Source organism: Ambystoma mexicanum, chromosome 6p (assembly GCF_040938575.1).
Source record: "Ambystoma mexicanum isolate Mex_15411 chromosome 6p, UKY_AmexF1_1, whole genome shotgun sequence".
NCBI lineage: Eukaryota > Metazoa > Chordata > Amphibia > Caudata > Ambystomatidae > Ambystoma > Ambystoma mexicanum.
Genome location: NC_090935.1, coordinates 103736644 through 103759601, shown reverse-complemented (window position 1 = coordinate 103759601; position 22958 = coordinate 103736644). Strand labels below are relative to the sequence as shown.

At 43.3% G+C, this 22958-nt stretch overlaps 1 protein-coding gene across 1 annotated transcript in view; it reads right to left on the bottom strand.

The window, feature by feature from the left end:
* The window catches only part of LOC138511245 (endonuclease domain-containing 1 protein-like), a 42136-nt gene that overhangs the window by 6948 nt on the left and 12230 nt on the right, over nucleotides 1–22958 (bottom strand). Inside the window, exon 2 of the mRNA XM_069626786.1 lies at nucleotides 21654–21965. Within this exon, the coding sequence (XP_069482887.1) occupies nucleotides 21654–21947 (294 nt within the window). The 5' untranslated portion in view covers nucleotides 21948–21965. The remainder of the gene's footprint in view (nucleotides 1–21653; nucleotides 21966–22958) is intronic.

The following is a 22958-nucleotide window of genomic DNA, read 5'->3' as shown; positions in this document are numbered from 1 at the left end:
TGAAGGTCTAATTAGTGCAGCCAATTAAAGTCAGTCTTGGAAAGCATGCACATCAATGCCATTCCTTCTCCCTACTAATGGCAATGCTGTCCATAACAAACCATTGGAAACAAAGATGGTAATGCCCCAATAACTCGAGGAGCACAATGGACAAATACTTTAAGGACTGACAGCAGGCCCCTGTACGCTCACGTCAGAAATAATACAACCCGCTACGGAAAAAAGCCAAAAGATTTGTTGCAAGGATAACAAAAATAAGGATGCTGGCGAACGTTCCGCAGGAATTAGTACAAGCAGAAGCTTATAAGGTAGCACATCATCATCACTTTACAGTAAAAGCCTGCGTGGATGGTTGGTGAGACCCTATACATGGGCCTGCTCCATAAGGGATGCCAGGCTGTGATTGGTCCCAGCCTTTTTCGTCCGTCTTCCATCATGTGGGGTCAGCGGAGCTCATCTCTCCAGGGCCTGAAGGTCATGCTCCTCGTAAGTTGCTATTACAATGTTACTATTGCAAGATAGTGGTACTCATTATGGCATTATGGCATGCACCTGAGAAAGTCGGGGTCTGGCACGGGGGGGGGCACACACACGATAATTCTGTCCCACATATTCTTTGCTCAGTTCATATCGCACTCTCCGCACCCAAGGCTTCCACCCTCGCTTTGGACTGTCATTTATTTGTCCCTGTACCTCGTATTACAAAGTGTGTCATTATGGGAGAAGGTGAAATGGTCGTGTTTGTTCAGATCTTTTATGACCACTGGTTTTATGGTTGGTGGGCAGAGGTCACCTACTATTGCGGAATTCAGGGGTCTTGAACTGGGTCAGTTGTGGGTGCCATTACTCCTAGTGGGCAGGGGGGGGTTGGAGGTCTGCTGGTGGCCTGGCTGTGATGAATGTGCGCAGCGAGGAGCCTGGTGATGTCTCGTGGCCTTGCAGGGCGCATTCTTTTTTGGGATAACAAGTAATTGCAACAGTTAAGGAACAAAGTGAAGCTTCTACGGAAATTAGCAGCGTAGGTCCGTCTACCATCAGCGTTTGGGCCTGTTCAGGTTTCTCAATTGGCCCTACGTTTACCGCATGGGCATGCAGGATTGGATGTATATTCCATAACTACAAAATGGTGTCTCTTTATATGCACACTAAATCTATGCATCTGCAATTCATGCAAAATACTGTTTGTGCATAGTTTCCTAGCATGGCCCTCGCCCCTCGGGTACATTGCATGTTTATCTATGGGACTCACTTCACTCTAATTCGCCTAGGGGGGTGGGACAGGTTCATTTCCTTTCCAACAGAACGAACACTTATTTGCATATTCTTTGGAATAATTATGAAGGCTTTTTGATATTGTAATCCCCACGCATAAAAAAACACAAAAACATATATTAATTCTTTATATTGTGTTCACAAACATATACTTTTTTAGATCAAATATTCATACCGTATCTATTAATGAAAGAAAGAAAGTGTATAATAAAAATGTATTGAAAAACCAACAATTATACTACAATTGATTTTACAGAAACAACAACTAATGTAGTTAGATTGTATTTACAGGACAAAAGTGACATGCTTTCGACACCAAACCTATCAATTTAATGGCTACATCTTCATCAGGGTACACATACAAGATAAAAACTGCAAAAATAACAAAAGTTAAATACCATGTTTTGAATGAATAAGAATGCAAACCTAAGATAGGGAGTCCATACCTGATGACTTTACATGCTCTCTGTTCTCTCTTTTACCTCATCACACTCTTCTATTCTATCTCACCCCACTCACCAACTCACTCTCACCCCTCTCATCCTCACCTGAATCCCTCAATCGCCATCACCTCACACATCTATCTACCTCATCCCATTCACCCTTACCCTTCACATTAAACTCTCCCTCATCTCCCTTTACCGTATCCTGGTCACCACACACTCTCCCTCACCCTGCTCACTTACTCTGCTTGACCTCACTCTGCTAACCGCTCTCCCCACTCTACCTCAACCACTCACCAAAATCTCCTTCACCCTACACACCTACTCTATGTCACCCCACTCAACAACTCTCCCTAAACTCACTCAATACGTTCTTTCTGCTATTTTGCATCTCCTTCCACCTGACCCTGCTCACCCACTCTATGCACCAAGCTCCTCCACTCCCCCAACCCATTCTTCCTCATCATGGTAATGACACTCTCTCTCCTTTCACCCTATGACACTCTACCCACCCAATCTCCTTTACTGTGAACTCCTATTCCACCTCACCATACTCACCAAATCTCCCTCATTCCACTCTACTCCACTCTACCTCGCCCCATACACCCACTCTCCCTTAAGCCACTCACCACATCTACCTCACCCCATTCATCAACTCTTCCTCACCCCACTCACCTTCTTGATCTCATCCCACTCACACACTTTCCCTCACCCCACTTGTCCTGCTCTCCCTCCCACCACTTCATCATGAGTCCATCCCACTCTATCTCATACCACTCATCCATACTATCTCACCTCAGTCTACTTACACCACTCACATAACACATTCTACCTCACCATACTCAACCACTCTTTCCTGCCCGACTAACGTCTATCTCCCTAACCCCATTCAACCTCACTCTTCTCACCTCCTCTACTACACACCACTCACATCATCAGGTTCTTCTTGCTCACCTTCTCTCCCTCATCCCACTCTATCCCACTCAGTTTATCGACTCTAATTCAATCCACTTAGCCACTCTCTTTAATACCATTTTACATACACCAACTTACCCACTTACCCACTTTCATTCAGCTTGCTCTTTTGTTCTACCTCTCCTCACTCATTCACACTTTCTTTCCACACTGATCCCACACTCCCTTAGCCACCACTACCTCGCTCATCGTACCCTACTCTATTTTGCCCTGCTCACCCACTCTATCTCACCGACTGTTAAGGATTTCAATCAGGCACACACCCGGGTCTCGCCCAGCATGTAATGCGCAAATGAAATATGTATTTATTGTGTCTATATGTTCAATATTATGAGTGATATACCACTCATAGCACACCCTTCTCATGTCACAGTGGACCAGCAATCAGGCTGGTTGGTAAAGGTATTATTTATTTATTTATTGAAAATTCAAATGAAACACAAATTAATATATATGGGGCAGCAATCACCAATGTGGTGACAAAACAATTCAGGAAATAAGTAAGGCAATTGAATTCACTTTTGAGCAGCACAGAAGATATAATACAGGGAAAAGAACAGTTTTGGTTTGTGAAAAGATAAAGATAGCCCTTAGGTTAAAGTTTCCCCCTGCAAATGTCTTAATTCACAAATTAGGAATTCTACACAGATGTAAGTATGCCGCAGGTATTCAGGAATAAAATAACAGTGTATAGAGTTGGAATGCAATCTTCCCTCCCCAAACAAGAGAGAAAATCGTTTTGGGAAATTTTACACTTTTAAACTGACAGTTGAAATTGGCTTTGGGAAACAATGAAAAGTGTGCATACATCCTTAAATTGATATACATTTCTACAGGAGCAATACTAAACAGATTCTAACCAACATGAGCTACAATATAAGCAACAGAACACACTTTAAATCAGAATGGGAGTTAAGAAACACTTTGAATGGGAAAAGACATGTGTAAAACATTTGCAAAACTGTGAATTTCCGCCTAATTTTCACTATGCGAATTTTGATTAAAACAGGTCAAATATTTTGCACTGTGGATTTTGGTTGTGGATGTAGCTACAGGTCTTAGGTTTAACTCAGAGTTAAAATTAAGTCTCTAGCTATAAAATTGAAGAAGTAATGCAAGTATGAATGAGAGGTGTTTTTGAAAAAAATAGAACAGAGAAAAACAGAAATTCGGTTTTAAAAATGACAGTTTGGTTTTATTTAAACTATATTAATGACTAAGAAAAAGAGAATGCCACCTGTGAATCTCCACAGTTACACACAGCCAATTGTAACCCTTCACGTGGCGGATACTCTGTTTTTCGTTATGGGAATTACTTTATTTAATCCAAATCACTAATGGCTTATGGTCTAGTAAAACAAATAAGAAAAATCAGCGCTAACACTGGGGATTACAAACAGGGTTGCAAGAATGGTTCTGACACTATTAGAGGTTCTTAAATTAAAGATGGAATAGGTTGAGAGATGGGATAGGACAAGGCAAATATACTATGGGTTCCTATGATTCCTGTTTATACTTACAGCCCACTGTAATTTAAGATTGGACCGTCAGGTTCTAGTCATCACGGATCGGGCCTACAGGCAGCAGGGTACTTCTGACGGGATTGTCAGCTGGGCGGTTCTGGTCAATTGGACTGTACCTCAGGCTGGATTGGATTGGCCCTTCTGGTCACTGGACACTGGAGATTAGCGGGATGGCAAGTTTCAGCAGACAAGCATGAATGGTAGCAAGCCAAACTGGATCAGAATTATTTCCCTGAAGTTTGGGATGGTTCAGAATTTGGGCCTAGCTGAAAAGGGTTCAGCAAATGCTGAGGCATTACTTTGGAAAGAAATCTGGAACAGGAACAAGATGAGGAATTCTGGAACAGGGCGTCACGTGGAAATCAGGATGGAGTCAGGAATCAGAGAGTCTTGTGTGCGGTGAAGTTCCCTTATTTATCATGCCAAGTGACATCACTAGTTTATAGTAGGGGCAGAATTACAAACCACACCCTCACGCTGTGAGTGGTCAGAGGCTCTTGCCTTCTTCTGGTTGGAAGACAGAAAGAGCTGTCATATTTTATGATGTGACTTGGAATCTCCCACAGTGATTTGGACCAAACCTTAACTTTCCCACAAATACCCATTTCTATACTTATGCCCTCTAATAAAATCAGACACATACATTACTTATTTTGTGGGTTACCTTTACGTCCAATTCCCACGTCAGTGAGAGCTGGCTTTGTCATTCTGTGGAATTTTGTCAATTTTAATCATAACGGTTTGGCCTAACAATTCCTAATTCAATAAATATCTATGCAATCTCCCCCACTACACGGCTATACAATATTATATTTGCAGCATCAGTAGTCTTGCCACAGTAATTCTTTTTGTGTAACTTTTGTGCCTTATGTAGTACAGGGGTCAATCACACCTTCAAAGAAAGAACATAAAATTAGATTTACAACTACCAATTTTTAGATTTGTCCTCCTTCATGTTGCAAAGTTAAAGGTTTTCAAAGCTTAATTACAAATATGCCTTTAAACAACAAATGTCCTTTAGCAGATTTTTTTACTTTCCTTTCAACTGGCAACAGCTGTCAAATTCATTTGATCAGGGTGGGGTCCAGAGAGAAGTTTCCTGCCCCTCCCCTGAAGGGATCAGTGTTCAAGCCTGCCATTGTCCTTGGCTGGCCACAGACGAATATCTAATGAGTTCTTTGTTCTGACTATGCGAGAACCTCCCCACATCAATTAAGCCTTCCTGCTAGCAGTAGAGTGTCAACCATTCGCAGGCTGAACTGTCAGCTCAGAATTAAATATTTAATTACTCCAGACTGGGTTACTTTAAGTTTTACCTATTTCTTTCATTAACCATATAAATGAACACAGTTCATAGGGGATTTTGACATTTAAAGAATTAGGTCTTTCACAAAAACATGCTTTTAAACAGGCGATTTTGCACTTTTTCATGGAAAAAGCACATTTAAACTGAATCCTTTACATCAGAGTTTCCTCTGCAGCACACCCATTTTATTCAGCACCAGTTCTTCCTTTGAGTGCTAGGATTTGTCTGCAGTCTGGATGTATGTATCTAGCCTTTGCTTGGAGTACTCTCTGCACAGCTGAACTTGTTACATGTTGCCACCTTTAGCTGCATTTTTCCTGTGGAACTGACAACAATTGTTTCCTGAGATACATTTCTTTGCTGCTGTCAGTCAATGAGGCCCGGTTTCTCTGGCCACACTGGATGATCTGTACCCCTTTTAATTTCAATGGCTCACTGAAAAATGAATAGATCTAGTGCCAAACAGCACCTTGAAGGTTGCAAAGCGGCGTTTTAAAAGGCATTTTCAGTTTTTAGCCCAATTCTGTGGCCTTGCTTCATGTTAAAGGTAACAGTACCAACTGGCATGCTGCTGCAGTGAGTTCTGTTTTCACCCCCACTTTGACTGTGTGTGGCAGGGGTGTGCAGCCTTTTGTGATTGTGACCCACACTCAGTTTTATGCACACGCAGGAGTTAGCACATCAATTTTTGGCTGTTTCTTTCCCCATTTGTAAAGTGAGGCAGTGGGGCACATCGGCATGGGTCAAAATATCCCACACTACTGTGCCTCACCCTGCTCACTGCAAATCACCTCACCTCGCTCACCCACTCTACCTCGCTTCCCTCTACCTCATCCCACTTACCCACTTTCTCTCAACCTACTCTATCTCACTCCATTCATCTATTCTGATTTAATTCACTCACCCACTCTCCTTCTCACCTTTTTCACCCACTGTACCTCAGTGCATATAGTTGCATAAACAACCTTTTACACTGAGTTTAAAACATATAATACATATTAATTTGTTTGTAAAACATTACATAAAACATACATTTCATTTAATAAAACTCCTGTTAGGGCAACATTTAAAACAATATTAGCAATGTATGTTACGAAGTTTGAGTATTTGACATTTATAGAAAGATTTCAATCTAGTGCACATATGAGTCCATGATATCAAAGAAAATATAAAGTGTTCTACCTAATCAAGACTTCCGTTATGCTATCATTGTGCTCCAACATTCTTTAGGCCCTGAGCCATATGTGATAGGCTGCGTATAACATGCTCAAAAATTGGTCTGACTCGTATGACGTAAATTTAGCATAGCCTTTAACATAAAACGAGCTTAAAACTGTGCAGTGAAACAATATGTGATGCACTGTCTCCACTTTGTGCTTGCATAAGCGACAAATACGGTCATCATAAGGAACACAGGAAGAATATCAAATCGCAAATACAAAATAAAACGTATCAAAGCAGGAATATGCAGCTTAACTAGGTACTGCCGGGGACTTTGACTAAACAGCGTTTGTTGCGCATAAACCAAATATTTGCACATTTTTGACAAACTGCCCAAACATAGCACCGGATCATAATCCCAGGTCTTCGGGCCCAATTAACTTAGAAACACAGGTACCTCTTGTTCCGAAGTGCAAGTTAAGGAAATGTCACAACAGTGTGTGAGAGCCATATTCCCCATATCCCTGTACCAAGCACTGTGGGTATAGCGGTGACCATGAGCCATAGTGCAATACAGATTTTAATCATGCTTATTAACCCTGAAAATAATATCAGACCATAGTTCACAATCACGGTAGAGATTGCAGGTGTCATTCTAATCGTATCGCCTCCACCGGTACTGAATTTAATAATACAAATGCGCGCCTTCTCCCTTGTTGTAGTCCTTCCAGGGAGTAGGTGGGACTAAGAAAACTCCTCCAATCCACAGATGTTATAGTTGGGAACCACGTGTTTTGAGAACAAAGATACTTTCAGAGCGCCAGCAAATGTCTGCAAGTCTGTACTCACAGTATGCACTCACTGCTCCCTTCTTATAGTCCTACTGTCGAGTAGATGGGACTAAGTAAACTCATCCAATCCGCAGATGTAATAGTTGGGAAACATGTTTTTTGAGAACAATGGTGCTTTCAGACCACCAGCAAACGTCTGCGAGTCTGCACTCACAGAATGCTGTCAGTTGAGTGCACACAAATCTGCCATTTGCACTTGCAGCTGCGTGTCAACATGGGATACAGTGCATTCCTTCTGGCATGATCAGACCAATTGAAAAATATGTAGTTTGTGACTCTTATTTGTAAATTGGAAATAGTTGTCATGTAGATTTTTTAAGATCATAACTGGAGTGTTCTAAAATAATAATGCAAATGGGTGGAGTCATAACCCCCAGAGGTGTAGCCTATAAAGCTCAGGAGCAATCGGAGGGAAGAGGCAAGTCCTTGTTTAAGGGGTAGGACAATAGATGTCCCATCCGAATCATGAGCCAATAAGCTGGTACATCATAATTAAGTGATTTTGGGGCGTGAATAGGAATTTAAAAGTAGATGCAAAATGGGAAAGGAGGGCTTTGCCCAAAATGATGAGCTGTCTGAAATGATCTGAGTGGTCTCAGCTGACCGGAGCTCTATAAAATCATTGGAAGGAAGACAGAAGGAGGTGGATGAGACCAGGAGAAAGATTACAATCTGGAGGGAAACTGTAGAGGCATATAGAGGGATTGATCCTTGGGGCCTCGATGGCTGAACATGGAGAGGCCACCTACCCAAGTCTCTAATCTTCCCATGAGATGATCCAGGGGCCCTGATGACTTTTCCTGAGCATACAGCCCAGAGAAATTCCAAGTGAGTAAACTTGTTTAAAAGAGCCAAGTATTGGGGGATCTGTTTCCTTCCCCTTTCTGACTGGATGTGCAGGCAGAAGTAAACCCCCTAGTAATTGTGTTTTATTAATAATTTAATTAATTCCCACGTAGCCAAATGACACGGGGTGAAATCTCCAACCTCTCTCCCAGTGTGAATAATGGTATAGTCCTATAAGGTAACGTAGAACCACCTATATCCCCGTTGCAAACCATCAGTGTATAGGGGAAAAGAAAAAGGCTTTCATCATATGCGAAGAAGAATAGTTCACTACAATGTTTGTTATGTTAGAGTGTTGCTAGAAAAGGAAGCATGCAGGGAAATCCAAAATACAGAGCACTGCACATGTTAATCTATTTTGACCAATTGAAGAGTGCTAGATTTTATTTAACTCAGACTCCAAATAAAGTAGATTGTAAAGCACAATTGTACTGTCAGGATCTAGGTTGCTGCATTCATTATCCTTACATTAGTGGAAGCCTCATGAGCGACCAAGTCTCTGAAGTATTTGTTAGAACTGTGTTTTCTTTTTACAGGTTATCACGGGGGAATAAAAAGTAAAATTGGCCTGTCATGTTTCAGGGTGCTGCATAATGATATAATGTGCATTTATAATACGCCTGTACACAAGAGTTTCTAAGCATGACAAGACAAGGAGAGGTAAACAAGGGAGGACAAAAAAATAATCTTACTAGGCCTTGTGTCATTCAGATCATGCACGTAATGGGAAGAGGGATGGATAATAATAATAATAATTCTTGAATGTGATATAGTTTGAAAATAAATTCAACGCTTACACATAATACAACTTACATACATTAATATACCTCATAAAAGAAGAAACAAATCAACAAATATCATATACAAAAAGTAAAAAACATATATAATGAAGCAATTTTTCTTAAAATATTTACAACCTAAAAGAGTCAAAAATCATATAAAAACAATTGTATATAGCTTATTGTCTTTGCCCACATATCAACACAGTCTTAGCTGCACATCGGAGAAATTACACGTTTCTACTAGAGACACCCTTAACCAGAGTGATACGTGCAATCTTTACTCCACCGTCTAGGGATTTTTCAGATCAGGGAGCCCAGCTCTTTTTCAATCTGCTGCCAAACATTATACAGTGCAATGAACAGGTGCATATTGCAGGTGTTGGAGCAGTAAAGCCAGAATGAAGTTTCGCAGATGGTTGCAGGATCGTGTACAAATTCCCCAAGATATTTAGAGATTGAATGATTTAGTGTTAAACACTCAGTTAACAGATGTTGAGCTGTCTCCAAGCATTCAGGGGATTTGCATATACGACAAACTCGCTCATTGACAGGGATCTTTTCCCTGGCTCCTATGTTATACAAGGTGGGCAATTGTTCCAAACGGAACAAAATAATAAAACGCCAGAGCCTTTTGGTGGGACAAAGATACAGGTATGCTTGTGGTTTCATGCAATTATAAAGTCTATATTTTACAAAATGATAGGTCTTTAGGCTGCTCAGATGTGAAAAATTCTCCAGCCAATCCCACAAGTCCACCTTTTTATCAAGCGCTTTTAGGACTTCCATGGAGACAGTTGCCCCTCTGTGCGTCCAGCCTATGTCTATGAAGAACTTGGTCATGGCTTTCTGAAGGGGGGAAGTGGTATATTTTCTAATTACTTCCTGATGCATCACAGCCAATAAAGGATTGGGAAAACTGCCAGTCATTTTAAGATAGAATCCTGCCCTCCTTTTGAGTACCAGTGCTTTAAGTGAGGGAAGGCCCTATTGAAGCCGGATCAGGGCCATTGGAACACTCGGGGTAATCCCAGTATCCGGCGCCAGAATTTACCCTCCATCACTTGCAGCCAAGCCAGATCGAAGGAAAGAAGAGACTCAAGGCCATAGGTAATCATGGGGGAAAACACTTGGATGGATAAGTGTCTTGTCCCCCATAGAGTGAAACCGCCCTGCTTGTTAGTGAACGAAGATATTAATACTATGACTTGCATTGCCCTTGTTATACGTCCTTGCCTACACTGGAGATAGTCGCCCAGCGGCTCAATTTCCACTCCAAGATACCAATATTATGGAGCATAGAGTATATGGTTATTATGAACCCTCAGATTAACTCTGGAGGTTCTTTTCCTAGTGAATCTGAGCACCTTTGTTTTGTCCAGGTTAATGGTCAAGCCATTAATCTTGGCGTAATCCCATAGAGCAACAGCAGAGCGCCTAATTCCAGCTATAGTATTATCAAATACGACCACGTCGTCTGCATATGCTAAAACTGTGCACGGTGCCTCACCAATTTTGGGAGGGCAGTTGTTGGCCTCGGCTAGTGCTGCAGGGATGTCATATACATATAGATTGTAAATGAGGGGAGCAGTAACGCAGCCCTGCTTTACCCCCCTATTCTGGATCACCTTTCTAGTCATGCTGCCCTCCTGATTTAATCTGAGGCAAATAGAGGTATTATGATGCAACTGTCTAAGATAGAATAAGAGACCAGTAGGGCAACCCATTGTTTCCAGCTTAGTCCATAGCCTTGCTCTAGGGATAGAGTCAAAGGCCGCCTTGAAATCAATATAGAGGGCATAAAGCGGGGGCTGCCCCTTGCTGAGCACCCATGTGCGAAGCATATCCATCACCAGAAGATTATGAGAGGTGGAAAAGTCTCGCCGGAAACCTCATTGGAATCTGCTAAGTATATTGGTCTGTTCTGCCCACTTCTGCAGCTCACTAAGCAGTAGTGAGGCAAAAAGTTTGCCAGTGATGTCAAGCATAGAAAGGAGCCTATAGTTGTTAGGGTCTTGCGGCTACCCTTTTTAGAAACAGGGATAAGAATAGCCATTTGCCAGGAATGGGGAATAGTGCCCTGAGCTAAGGTCTTTTTAAAGATAATAGAGAAGAGGTATGCCCAAAATGCAGAGTTGCTCTTAATTACTACATTGGCCAACCCGTTAGGGCCGGGAGCTCTGGAGGACTTGAGGGAAACATTATTTTGTTGTAAATGGCCTCCGCAGAGACATCGAAAGGCGGAGGGGAAGGAGCCTTCTCCCCAGATGTCATAGGGGCCTCAGCCTCTACTGAATTACGACCTAGTAAACATTTTACCCATATTTCCTCGCCAATAGGGTTGGCTAGTGGGCCTTTGACCTTCTGTCTATTCTCATTTATGAGCGACCATATACTACGAGAATTTCTGGAGCAGATGGTTTGCACGAGCCTTTGATATCTGTTATTCCTCTCAGATATTTGTATGCTCTTAATGCTAGCTCTATATCTATTTTTAGCTTTTCTAACTTTCTCGTAGTAGAGGGCTCCCACTAAATTCATGTTCTTAAAACCCCGGATCTCTTCTCTAAGCCATCTCTTGGCATCCCTAATACCTTTATTATAGGGGCGTTTAGTGCTCCCTAGACTTGACATGTGCCCCGTATTTATAGTGGCATGTAAGCCTGAGAACCCCAAAATCCAGTCTTCAATGTCATTTACTGTCATGAGATTGAAGTGAGGAAGACCCCTGAAGCGACAGGTTTAAGAGCTTCAGTGGCCACTGTTATTTTTTTCTCCGACCAGACTATTCTTGTACCTGTACAATTAGTTTGAATACTGTCAGTATTAGAGTGTGAAATTGGGGGGATAGGGAGGCGGAGTAAACAGCAAAGCAACGCATGGTCGCTCCATTTATTGGGAATCACATTCGTATCAGCAACTCTGGTCTGCATCTCAGGACACATAAATATGTAGTCCAGGGTGCTGGACGATGTACCATTAGTCCAAGTGTGTTTCCCAGGCCGATATCCCGGTGTACGACCATTAATCATCATAGATCCCACAAATCGAACAATTGCAGCCAGCCTAAGCCTTCAACCTCCCTTTTTCCGTGGGTCATCAAACATCTTGCACTAAGGTCGTGATTTGGAGATACTAATAAATTACCTGTCATGTTGCAATTAAAATCCCCCATAACAGCTACCGCAATATTACCAGGCCTCAGAGACCAGGAGGACAATAGGTCTTGGATTGCTTCTTGTAAGGGTTCTCTCATCACAGCACCCGGGGGGTTGTAAAGGTTAATCAGTAGGATTTTATCAGTACCACTTTCATTAGAATAATTGACCTCAACCGCCAAAAGATGGTCCTCAACTTTACACTGTATCTTACGTGAGATGACCGTATTAACCACCCCATGAGCAAACCCCCAGAAGGGCGACCCTTATTGCCCCTTTTAGCAGATGATTGATATGTAACAAAACCATCAAGCAACAGATGGTCCAGTGCCCAAGTTTCTTGAAGACAAATGCAACTGTGTTTAGAGAGCAAGTCTACTGAGCCCTCTGGCCTCAAAAGATGTCCAAAGCCTCGACAGTTCCAGGAAATTATAGAGAAACATCAGTGGTTCTCTAATACTCATGGGAGGGATTCCAGGAGTGACTTGAGAGCTTGTTGTATTTCAACCAAAGCAGAATTTTCCCCTTCCACAGACTTGAGCTCATTATCAGGGGGTGGAAGTGTATCAATGACCTCTGGTTCATTAAATGAATCCTGCTCCTGCGGATCAACGTCAATGTCAATGTCAACTGCTCTCAATTCTTCTTTGAAATTTCTGATCAATTGCGCAGAAGCCAGAAAAGTGCAATGTATAGCAGAAACGTGGGAATTTGGTACCTGCAATGGTTCAATGAACATGAAATCGTCCGATTTCAAGACTCAGAGTTGAGGAATGTAATGGAGTCAAGTTAAGAACTCAGACGTGCCAACCTGGGATTTTTACCACTGGGATATAGGTTAATGGAACAAATGTGGTTCTCGTTACACTCCTCCGCTAATCTTTTCTGTCCGTGCAGTATAGGCTCTGGTGATTCTCCTGCTGCCCCCATTTTGAGGGGTTGCTCAGGATGTGAAGGGACACTAAATTCAAGGTCTTGCTCTAAATCTACCAGTGAGGCTTCGTCTAAGTCCACAATTATGGACTTTTCTCCCGGTACCAGCCAGTCAGAGAGGGGACCCTTTGTCATTGCCGCTCGTGCTGCCGCACTCGCAAGTCTTTTTCTGGCTTTTTTCGAGCGAGTTACAGGGGCAGGCCGTGGGTCAACAGGAGTAAGTGGGACACTCGTCGTAGTTTTCTTGTTTTTAAATGCCTTCTTGGCCAATCTACGTTGTTTCCCTGAAGGGGGAGCACAAGGGCTTTGTGCTAGCTCCTGATCCTCTCCGTACTCTACAGGTACGTCCCCCTCTTGAGTATTCCCATGCGATGTGGAATGCTCGCCAGCCTCCTCTGGAGTAGTTTCCTGCTCTTCCGTCTCTTCCACTATGTGCATAGCGTTGGACAGGTTCACTTCCGCATCGTCTCATGGGGAATCCTTAAGATCTAACGCCATGGTATTGGTATTTGTCAGAATACGCCCGGACATTTGCAGAAGTATTTTAAGCGCAAATTGGAGGGCGGCCACCGATGATTGGAGCTCGGCTATTGCACTTAAACTTGAGGGCGGATCATTAGTATCCTCAGCCTCATTGTCCGATTCATCCTCCATTGAGGCCATCGCTAGATTTGGGGATGCTGACAGACGAGTGCTGATGTCCTCAGGATTTTGCACACCCGGAGGAGTGCTGATGTTTTCCTTCAGAGGTGTTAAGCTACTAGGTGCCCTCTGAGGAAGCTGTGACGACATTCCTCTCAGTGTATATTTAGGCAAAGGTCTAGCAATGAATTATTGTCTATGTCGTCAAAGTTAGTGGTGTTTAAAGAGATATTACCACTTAGACCTGGGGCAGCCATTTCCTCATTGATGGTAGAGTTAATTTCGGGGGGAGGATTTACCGCAAAGAACTCTGTGATATCGCCTTGCACCACCGGTTTGGGGTATTTTGCATTCTTCTTGCGTTTGTCCCCTTTCTTATTATTCTCCTTACATTCCTTCACTGGTGGAGCCTTGATCTTCCGCAAGTTGTAGATCGAATGGGGGCTCTTTTCCCCCGCTGCATAACTGCTGTAAGGCTACACTAACCGAAGGAAGAATTAGGTGCTGTTAGTAAAATGCCCAGTAAAATGCCCAAATAGCTATTCCTATTGACAGAGTACAGGTGAGTCAAAGGCACTTGCTCACAGTCCTCACCCTAACTGAGTCAGTTGATAACGTGTACAACTCAAAAAGAGCTGATATGGACTTCAAGATTGGACTTTTTAGGGTAAAATTGACAGGTTGCACAAATTGCACAGAATTTAATCACTGTGCCTTAATTGAATAAATCAAAAGAGTGCCATAATATGTACAGCCGGGATCAGAGGATTAACCTACAGTCTCTCGGCTGTAGCCACTCACAAGGCCTGTGTCCAAACCAATGATCAAGACACCACAGTACTGGGAACCCTGTGCCAAAACCTGTGCCAATGCACACCCAGAGAGGAGCACGAGAAGCAACCTCCAGAGACACGCCAAAACAGGCGTTCTCTGCAACCATCCACAGCGACCACAATTCTATCACAATACTCTTACAGTACTCTCATTCCCAGTGTGTGCAAATCAGGTCTCACTCCAGCCGCTCACCAGAGACCTCTAGACCGCACAACCTGTTACTCCACGCAGTCTCGGTCGCGGTCGGCGGCCTTTGGTGCACACACTGCGTCAGGGGTGAGCGTCCCTCCGCACTCCCTGGTCTCCTACTCCCGCACTCCTACCTCCTCCTCTCTCCTCCTCAGCAGCAGGAACACCCGCGGGCACAGCAACACCGTAACAACAGACGGAGCTGCAGCTTGCTCCCTTCCCGTGGCGAGACCCTCCCTCCTTTCCAGAGTCCCCGGGGCGATGATGAGGCTCGCGTCTCGCGGCTCTCAGGCGCGAGGAAAAACAAACAAAACCGGCACCCGGCGCCCAGCACGCTCACTGTTCTCTGTAGCCTGGAAGACTCTGGAGGACTTAGAGGAAAGGACCTCCCAGCACCTCTCAGAGAGACTGTCAAGCCGCACCGTATTCGCTCGCTCATAATCGCAGAACGGCCGCTTCCGACAGCACTTCTCTGTTACTGGGCTTACCAAAACATTCAGTAAAATAATTACACGATACATAAAAACTATTACTTGACATGCATAAAACAAGTCTGTAGCGGAATAGCTAAGTAAGATTACCTGATACGTGGTAGAAGTGATTGATAACTGCGGGCACGTCACGGATGCATAATGTTCTTGCTTCAGATTCAGTGGATAGTCAAGCAGTTGTAAAGGTAAATAATGTTTGATAATGAAATGCCAATATTAAAAATTGCCATGTAAGATGACAGAATACTTGAGAATTATGCTATTGAAAATGCGCAATATAGCACAGTTCCGTGTGCCCATAAATAGATTTCCTTTGAGGGTTATAAAATTGAAAAATAATTTGATAAATGTCATTATTCAAAAAGCTATACACTCATATCAATTTCGAAAGTATTACAAGGGACAGAACACCTAAAATATCAATTAATCCATTCGGCTACCTACACACTACCGCAAGGCCTAAAGCTAAATCCGGACACTTGACTCATCAGTGGCGGAATGTGGACGAATAGAGTGGGAATAGCGTTTGCGAGCAATTTTCGTGTCGTTCGCCGTTTATTCTTCTTTGTTACCCAAGATGTGGCGTACATGTTTGAGGGAAAGTGCTGGCTGCAGATGCGGTATCGATCACCCCTCCTGTCCTCAAAGACTTGTTGGACTCTACTTTCAAGCTCTTCCGGGGGATATCCGCAAATGTCTGACCCATTCTTTTATTCGATCAACAGTTTTAGGGAATACATGCATGGTAGTGCCTTCAGATTTAGCATGGGTCTGCGAAGGGAAACCGCTAACCGAAAAGGCAGGCATTGTTGAAAATTCTAAAACGTAAATATCAACATTATTTTAAATTCTTGATGAATAAAAATGTGATAAAAAAGTAAATGAACCATACAATGTTCAATGCAAGGTTTGTTTTGGTCGCCGGAACTATACCAGCTCATCAAGTGCAGCTTGGTATTTGCATAACTTTCACAAATTAATAAATGATGTGACTAAACTCTGAACATGTGACTCGTCCCTTGAATGTACTGTCTTGCATGAGAAGGAAACATGCTTACATTATAGACAGGACCTGCGAAGGATGCAATTCGATGGCAATTGACACAGATGGGGCATGCAGATAAGGCACAGGAAGACTGCTCAATGGAGACACACTTACGTGGATTGCAGGGGGGCGGCCAGCGTCAGGGGAGGCCTGCCTGGAGACACGGGGTCTGAGGAGGCCATGTGAGCGAAGGCCCCTGGGCGTGGGATACCTTTTGAAGTGTACATGCTGTTTGGCACCTTGGCCGTTTGTGCCCCTGACAGCCCCCCATGGCAGCACGCAACCACTGGTGCGATCCGCCTTTGATAGAGGGGGGTGGGATGGATGGGCCTGGTGCATGCAGATAAGGCACAGGAAGACTGCTGAATGGAGACACACTTGTGTGGATTGCAGGGGGGCGTCCAGCGTCAGGGGAGGCCTGCCTGGAGACACAGTGTCTGAGGAGGCCATGTGAGCAATGGCACCTGGGTGTGGGATACCTTTTGAAGTGTTCATGCTGTTTGGCACCTTGGCCGTTTGCGCCCCTGACAGCCCCCCATGGCAGCGCGCACCCACAGGCGCGAACTGCCTTTGATACGGGGGGTGGATGGGCGCGTGGGCGTGCAGGCAAGACACAGGAAGGCTGCTGAATGGAGACACACTTATGTGGATTGCAGGGGGTGGCCAGTGTGAGGGGGCATCCTGGCCGGAGACACGGGGTCTGAAGGTGGACATGGGAACAATCACCCATGAACGATAGACAGCTTTGAAGTGTACATGGTGTTTGGCACCTTGGCCGTTATCGCCCCTGACAGCACACCATGGCAGCGCTCATCCCTGGGTGCGAACTTCCTCTGATAGGGGGAGGGGTGTGGCTGGGCCGGTGGGCGTGCAGTTAAGACACAGGAAGACTCTTGAATGGAGACACACTTGATTCATTTAAAAATCGAAACAACCGTTGTTAAAACATATGTGGTGTTTTATTTTGTTTCTTATTTTGATGGCACAAAAATACAAAACTTTACACATTGTACAGGTCAGGTTGCAGCACTGCGAGGGAAAATCTCCTGTACTGACCGCTGTCACTGGGGAAAGTTTGTCGTATGGCAGCAACAGCACAGGCGGGTATTACTCTTCGAACGCAGTGTCCAAGCCTCCCGTGAAGCCACCATGTAAAGGAACGATAGGCCACCAGCCTGTACCACCTGTGAAAAAGAACTGTTTTTAAATGACCAAGGTAAGTTTATTAAACCTTTGTTGTCAATGACAATTCTTGTAACTAATGGCATTCTGCTCGGACAAATGCTATCTAGACACTGCACACTATTGAACAACTTTCATGCGTTATAATTAAATGTAGATGTAATTTTGAATATAGGCTACAACCATGAAATAGTAGCGGCATCACAACCAGAGTATACTTACTCGTTACTCGGATTACGAGGACGAACAGTTGCACGAAGTTTGTGCATAAGCACCATCATTATCCTGAACACGGATCGTGTAAGGCAGGCTGCCCTGAAGTCTGGCAGCTCGGTGATGCATTGCGGCCGTGGCTTGCCTTCTGAAATGTAGGCCATGTATCCCATGTTTTCACAGCAGCAGCAGTTCTTGTCCTCGGTTGGCATTAGCTTGCACCAATTACATGTGCACCAGGTGGAAACACTGTCCATGCAACTAGGTCCAGTGTCTTCATCCGTTGATTCATCCTGCCAACTGCCGTCCGAAACCCCATCGTTTTCGCATGTTTCCCTTGCCAGTAGTTCCTCCTCGGTATACTCGGGCTCGTACATGTAGGGCATTATTGAAGCCATTGTGTGGTAAACAAACTAAAATAATTTAAAGTGATGATACAGGTGTTCACACGGGCTACAAACAGCGAAGGTAGCTGACCAGAGCACAGAAACGAGTCACAGAATACTCAAAGTAACACAGAGAGAGGAATGGAATCGAAAATCTGCTGATGTGTTGTCAAATGGTCTCTTTATACTTATTGAGTAAAGAGGCGTCCTGCCATTTCCATGGCTACACGTCATTAGCTGAAGCGCAGCAAATGTTGACACGAGACGTGCTTTGGTGCTGTGAAATGGCCGGTACGCGTCTGCTGATGACAGGCTCAGGGGCGAGGGATATGATTTAGTGCCGCAAAAGCAGGTCACCCAGGGCAATGGGGCAAGTGATAGGATTATCACAAAATGGCTGCGCCCTGCTGCCTGTTTTCGCGTGCGTTTAATGGATGAAAACTCGGGTAAGGTCCATAGGACATTTTTCTAATATCGACCAACTTAGGCTTAAAAACACATGGCCGACCCGTAGGGACAAGAAACATTTCTGACCAAACCATTCCTTTAAGGGTTTTTCTTTTACCTAGAATCAATATCACATTTGTATGTTTACAAAGACAAGTTGGCTGTTAAAACATTTTGATAATTTTCAGTTCTATAATTCTATTCAGTGACTTGACCAGATTGAAGTGCCCTCGCTTCCCACACAGAAAGATTATTATTTTGAAACATTCCTATATGCAAAATAATTATGGCAAGTGGGCTATTGAGTGTGATGAGGGTGAAGTAAGCAGGGATTCTAATCCTTGGTTGCCTTGTATACATATTTATCAACTGCCACAAATGATCAATGTTAATAGCAATGATACTTTTGATACTTGGCCTAACGGTTTACAATCATCATGGATTGACTTTGTATTGACGTATGCTGAAGGTTTTGAAATAGAATAAATGTTGTTTTAATACCAAATTGCCTTTTTTTTATTACATTTGCTACTCACCCAGACCCTTGGGTAGTGACTATGTGATTATTCTAACTAAAGTCATGTATTTGGATAACCAAATTGCCCGAGACAAAAACAATATGAGTAAACTTTTGCAGACTCTTAGAGAGCTGGAGAAACCTAAGGTTATGTCTCAATAGAAAGATCATTCAGATGCAGATTGTGAGGGTATCCAGAAAGCTTTCACTTTGAAAATATGATCGGCTTTATCGCAAATCTCCACTAATTTGGACAATATGACCCCTACACTTAAACAGGACCTTGGTGTAGAGTTGGCTAAAAATATGTCTCCAACCATCTACTTCAGGGACATATCATAGGAAGTGCTCTTACATTTCATGGAAAAGATGAAATCATCAACATGTGAAAAAGAACTTCTCCCTTCTAAGATTATTTTAAATAATAAACAGCATTTTTCTACCTTTTTTAGTTGGCCTGATTAACGCTAGCTTCAGGGAATCCTGTAGACCTGAGACAGTAAAAAAGGTTTCAGTGACCACATTGTTGAAAAAGCCAGGCCTTGACCAGAATGTGCTGGACAATTTTAGACCTATTTCTAACGTGCCGTTTCTTTTAAAAATATTGGATATGGTGGCTACTTTCCAGCTACAAGAATATCTGGAATCGTCTGAAAAACTGCATCGTAATCAATCCATGTTTAAAACTGGCTACGGGACTGAGAGTGCACTTTTGAACATGAAAAATGAAATGCTTCAGATTATGTGTAGGGGCTAGGTGGAGCTGTTTGATGCCGTTGGATTTACCAGCAGTTTTTGACCTTGTCGACCATGGGAAACTATTGGCTAATCTGGCCCTAGAGGGCTCCTATTCCACTCAGACTGTGACCTGCTTAAAGTCTTTAAATATCGTGTAGAGTGGGGTCATGCTTACTCTCCATACGAATTGTTAAAATATGGAGTCACAAAGGGTGCATGCTTTTCCCCCTCATTTTTTAATATCTTTTGCTGCTCCCTTTGTGAAATCTTAGACAGGCTGGGTGAGCATTTTACAAACCATGCAGATGACACCCAGCCTGTCTTTGAGTTGAGCGGCATGTATAGAGAGGATGCGGAACACATAAACAAAGTTTACTCGGCCATCAAATACTGGATGCCAAAAATGGGATGTGCTTGAACCCCACTAACATGGAGCTCATGCCATTTGGATCTCATCAGGCCAGAGCTAAATTGGATGGCCAGCATGAGAGCTTCTTTATTGATAAACATGCTATCAAAACGGTAGATCGAGTTAAAATATTGGGTGTCATTTTTGACTCCTCTTTGAACTCTAATTTGCGCATTGACCAGGTCTGTAACAAAGCTTAATATCTTCTCAGGCTACTCAAGAGAGTGAAACCATATGTAACAGAGGCTAATTGCAACACCCTCGTGCATGCGCTAATCATGCCGAGGATCATTTATTATAATGTTCTAATGATTGGAGATAGTACAAATTGTATGAGGCGCCTCCAAGTTCTCCGGAACGATGCTGTATGTATAGTCAAGGGGATTCCTAGACATCAGCCTATCATAATACACAGAAAGAGCCTGGGAGATTGTGTTGCAATTCAGCATCATCTTAGATCCACTAGAGTGAGTGAGTCAGTGTGCTTATCTATCCCAATAAGTAGAAGAACGAGGGGCATGGGCAGATCCTTTACTGTCCGTGCCGCCACTCTGTGGAATCCGTTGCCCAAGGAGCTACGTTCCAAGACAAACCTCTTGAGATTCAGGAGGAGGCTAAAGACTATTTGTTTTGAGTAGCTCAGGTGCTGCTTATGCCTACTCGCTGCTAGCTTTTCCCATTCTTGATGGGTTCTCGGCACCTTGATGCCTGTGGGCTTCCATGCCTTACAAATCAAAGCAAATCAAATCAAATCAAATCAAACACATGGTTACTTTTGCGCCCTGTTGTGGTTAAGCACACTGACCTTTCCTATGTATGTAGGGTGTGTTTTCTGAGGAATGGGCATTTGTGGCGTTGAAAAAAGCAGCACAACAATACAAGCTTACCTAATAAAGTCATCAGCTCTGGAAAATCTTGTGTTTTTATGGGTTCCTGCAAGGAGGAATTACTGGGTCCTCCTATGTCGGAATGGCCCGGTAAGTCCTCATTGCAGGAACCCAGTAATGGAGACCGGTTTGGAGGCAGCCATGGTGCTAATATCACCATGGCTGCCTCCAAACTAGGAATGAGGCCCTGTATGTTAATCATGGGTCATAGCAATAGTCATTCAGTATCTTGGATGAATGACCAACTTTCACACATATTTGAAGATTATGTTTTTTTAAAAGACACTTGTTAAAGTTTGTAGCATAAAGATCATTACTCACAAGCCATTGTGATATTGTATGTGTGACTGTCCACAGTGTTCATCTAAACAAAAGGAGAATCACAGGGTATGAGATGTCATAGTGGGATTGATAGTGGGCACTTACTTGGGGTTCAATAAACCAGTCATTGCGACAAGCTTTCCCGGCTTCGTAGATATAGGCCGAGTACACAGGAGTGCGTTTTATCCGGTCATACAAGGTGGCAAACCGATATTCTTTCTCGGTTCTATTAAGTTGCTGGCAAATCCGAGCAAAATGTTGAGTCAATAAGTTCTTGGGTTCTGTATTTTTGTAGAAGAATTCAGCGCAATTCTTTCTAGAAAATGGGGAAGGTAGAACCTCTGCATTCGCCATGGTGTGGCAGTGTAGGACCAACAGCAGCGACGCAAGGTGGAGCATTGTGTAAAGGAAAATCCACTAAAAAACAAGAGAAAATATTACAGGTCTGACATTCATGCGACAAATCGCCGGTCTCAAATATCCAACAACTGACCTTAACATGGTTAGAGTTCTTTTTATCACACTAAACACGATCTTGAAAAAATGTATTCCATGATGCAGTCATCATCATCAATATAGTTAATGATTCGGATTGGCATTTGCAATCAATCCAGCCATCAACAATGACACAATGCAAACGTGTAAAAGCTAAAGATCTACCAATTCCAGTATTCTCCTGCTAAGTCCAAAAGGCCACCATTCAGAATTTGCCACTGGGTAGTGGATGCAGGAGAGTAATTGTAATTAGTTATTTACAACGCGCTTATTAACCAAAGGTTTCTAAGCGCGGACCCGGGGATTGAACCTGTGTTGCTCCATGTTGTATTGCTTCCATGGTGAGCGCATTGCCCCCTGAGCTGTCCTCCTGAGACTTCTTCCCTAAGCCTACATTCAAGGGTTGTAATAGAGTGTGTAAGGACCAGGGGGAGAGCTCAGCGGCAATGTGTTTGTATTGGAAACAAGACAACGCAAAGCAACACCGGTTTGAATCACGGCCCGCGCTTAGAGACTGGTCTCTGATATTAAGCGTGTAATAAAAGATGAATTAAACTTTAGTGACAAGACAAAATACTAGTTGCAAAGAGAAATTCTTATAATTGCTTGTGGTACCTTAGGTAGTTTAGAAATTATTGTAATGTGGCTGAAGTATACAATAATTACAGATTCCAAGGTATATCATGTCTCTAGCTTATATGGATCTGAGAACCAGGATTCTAACCATGCTAGGACAAGAAGTTTAATGGGGAATTATGTTGCCCAGTTTACACTACCCAAGGTGTCTTCTCATCCTACTTGACCTCTCAGCTGCATTGAACACGTCGACCACTGCATATTCACATCTGTCCTCACTGACAGGAGGGGAATCACAGGCACAGTCCTCAATTGGTTTACCTCCTACCTCTCAGGCAG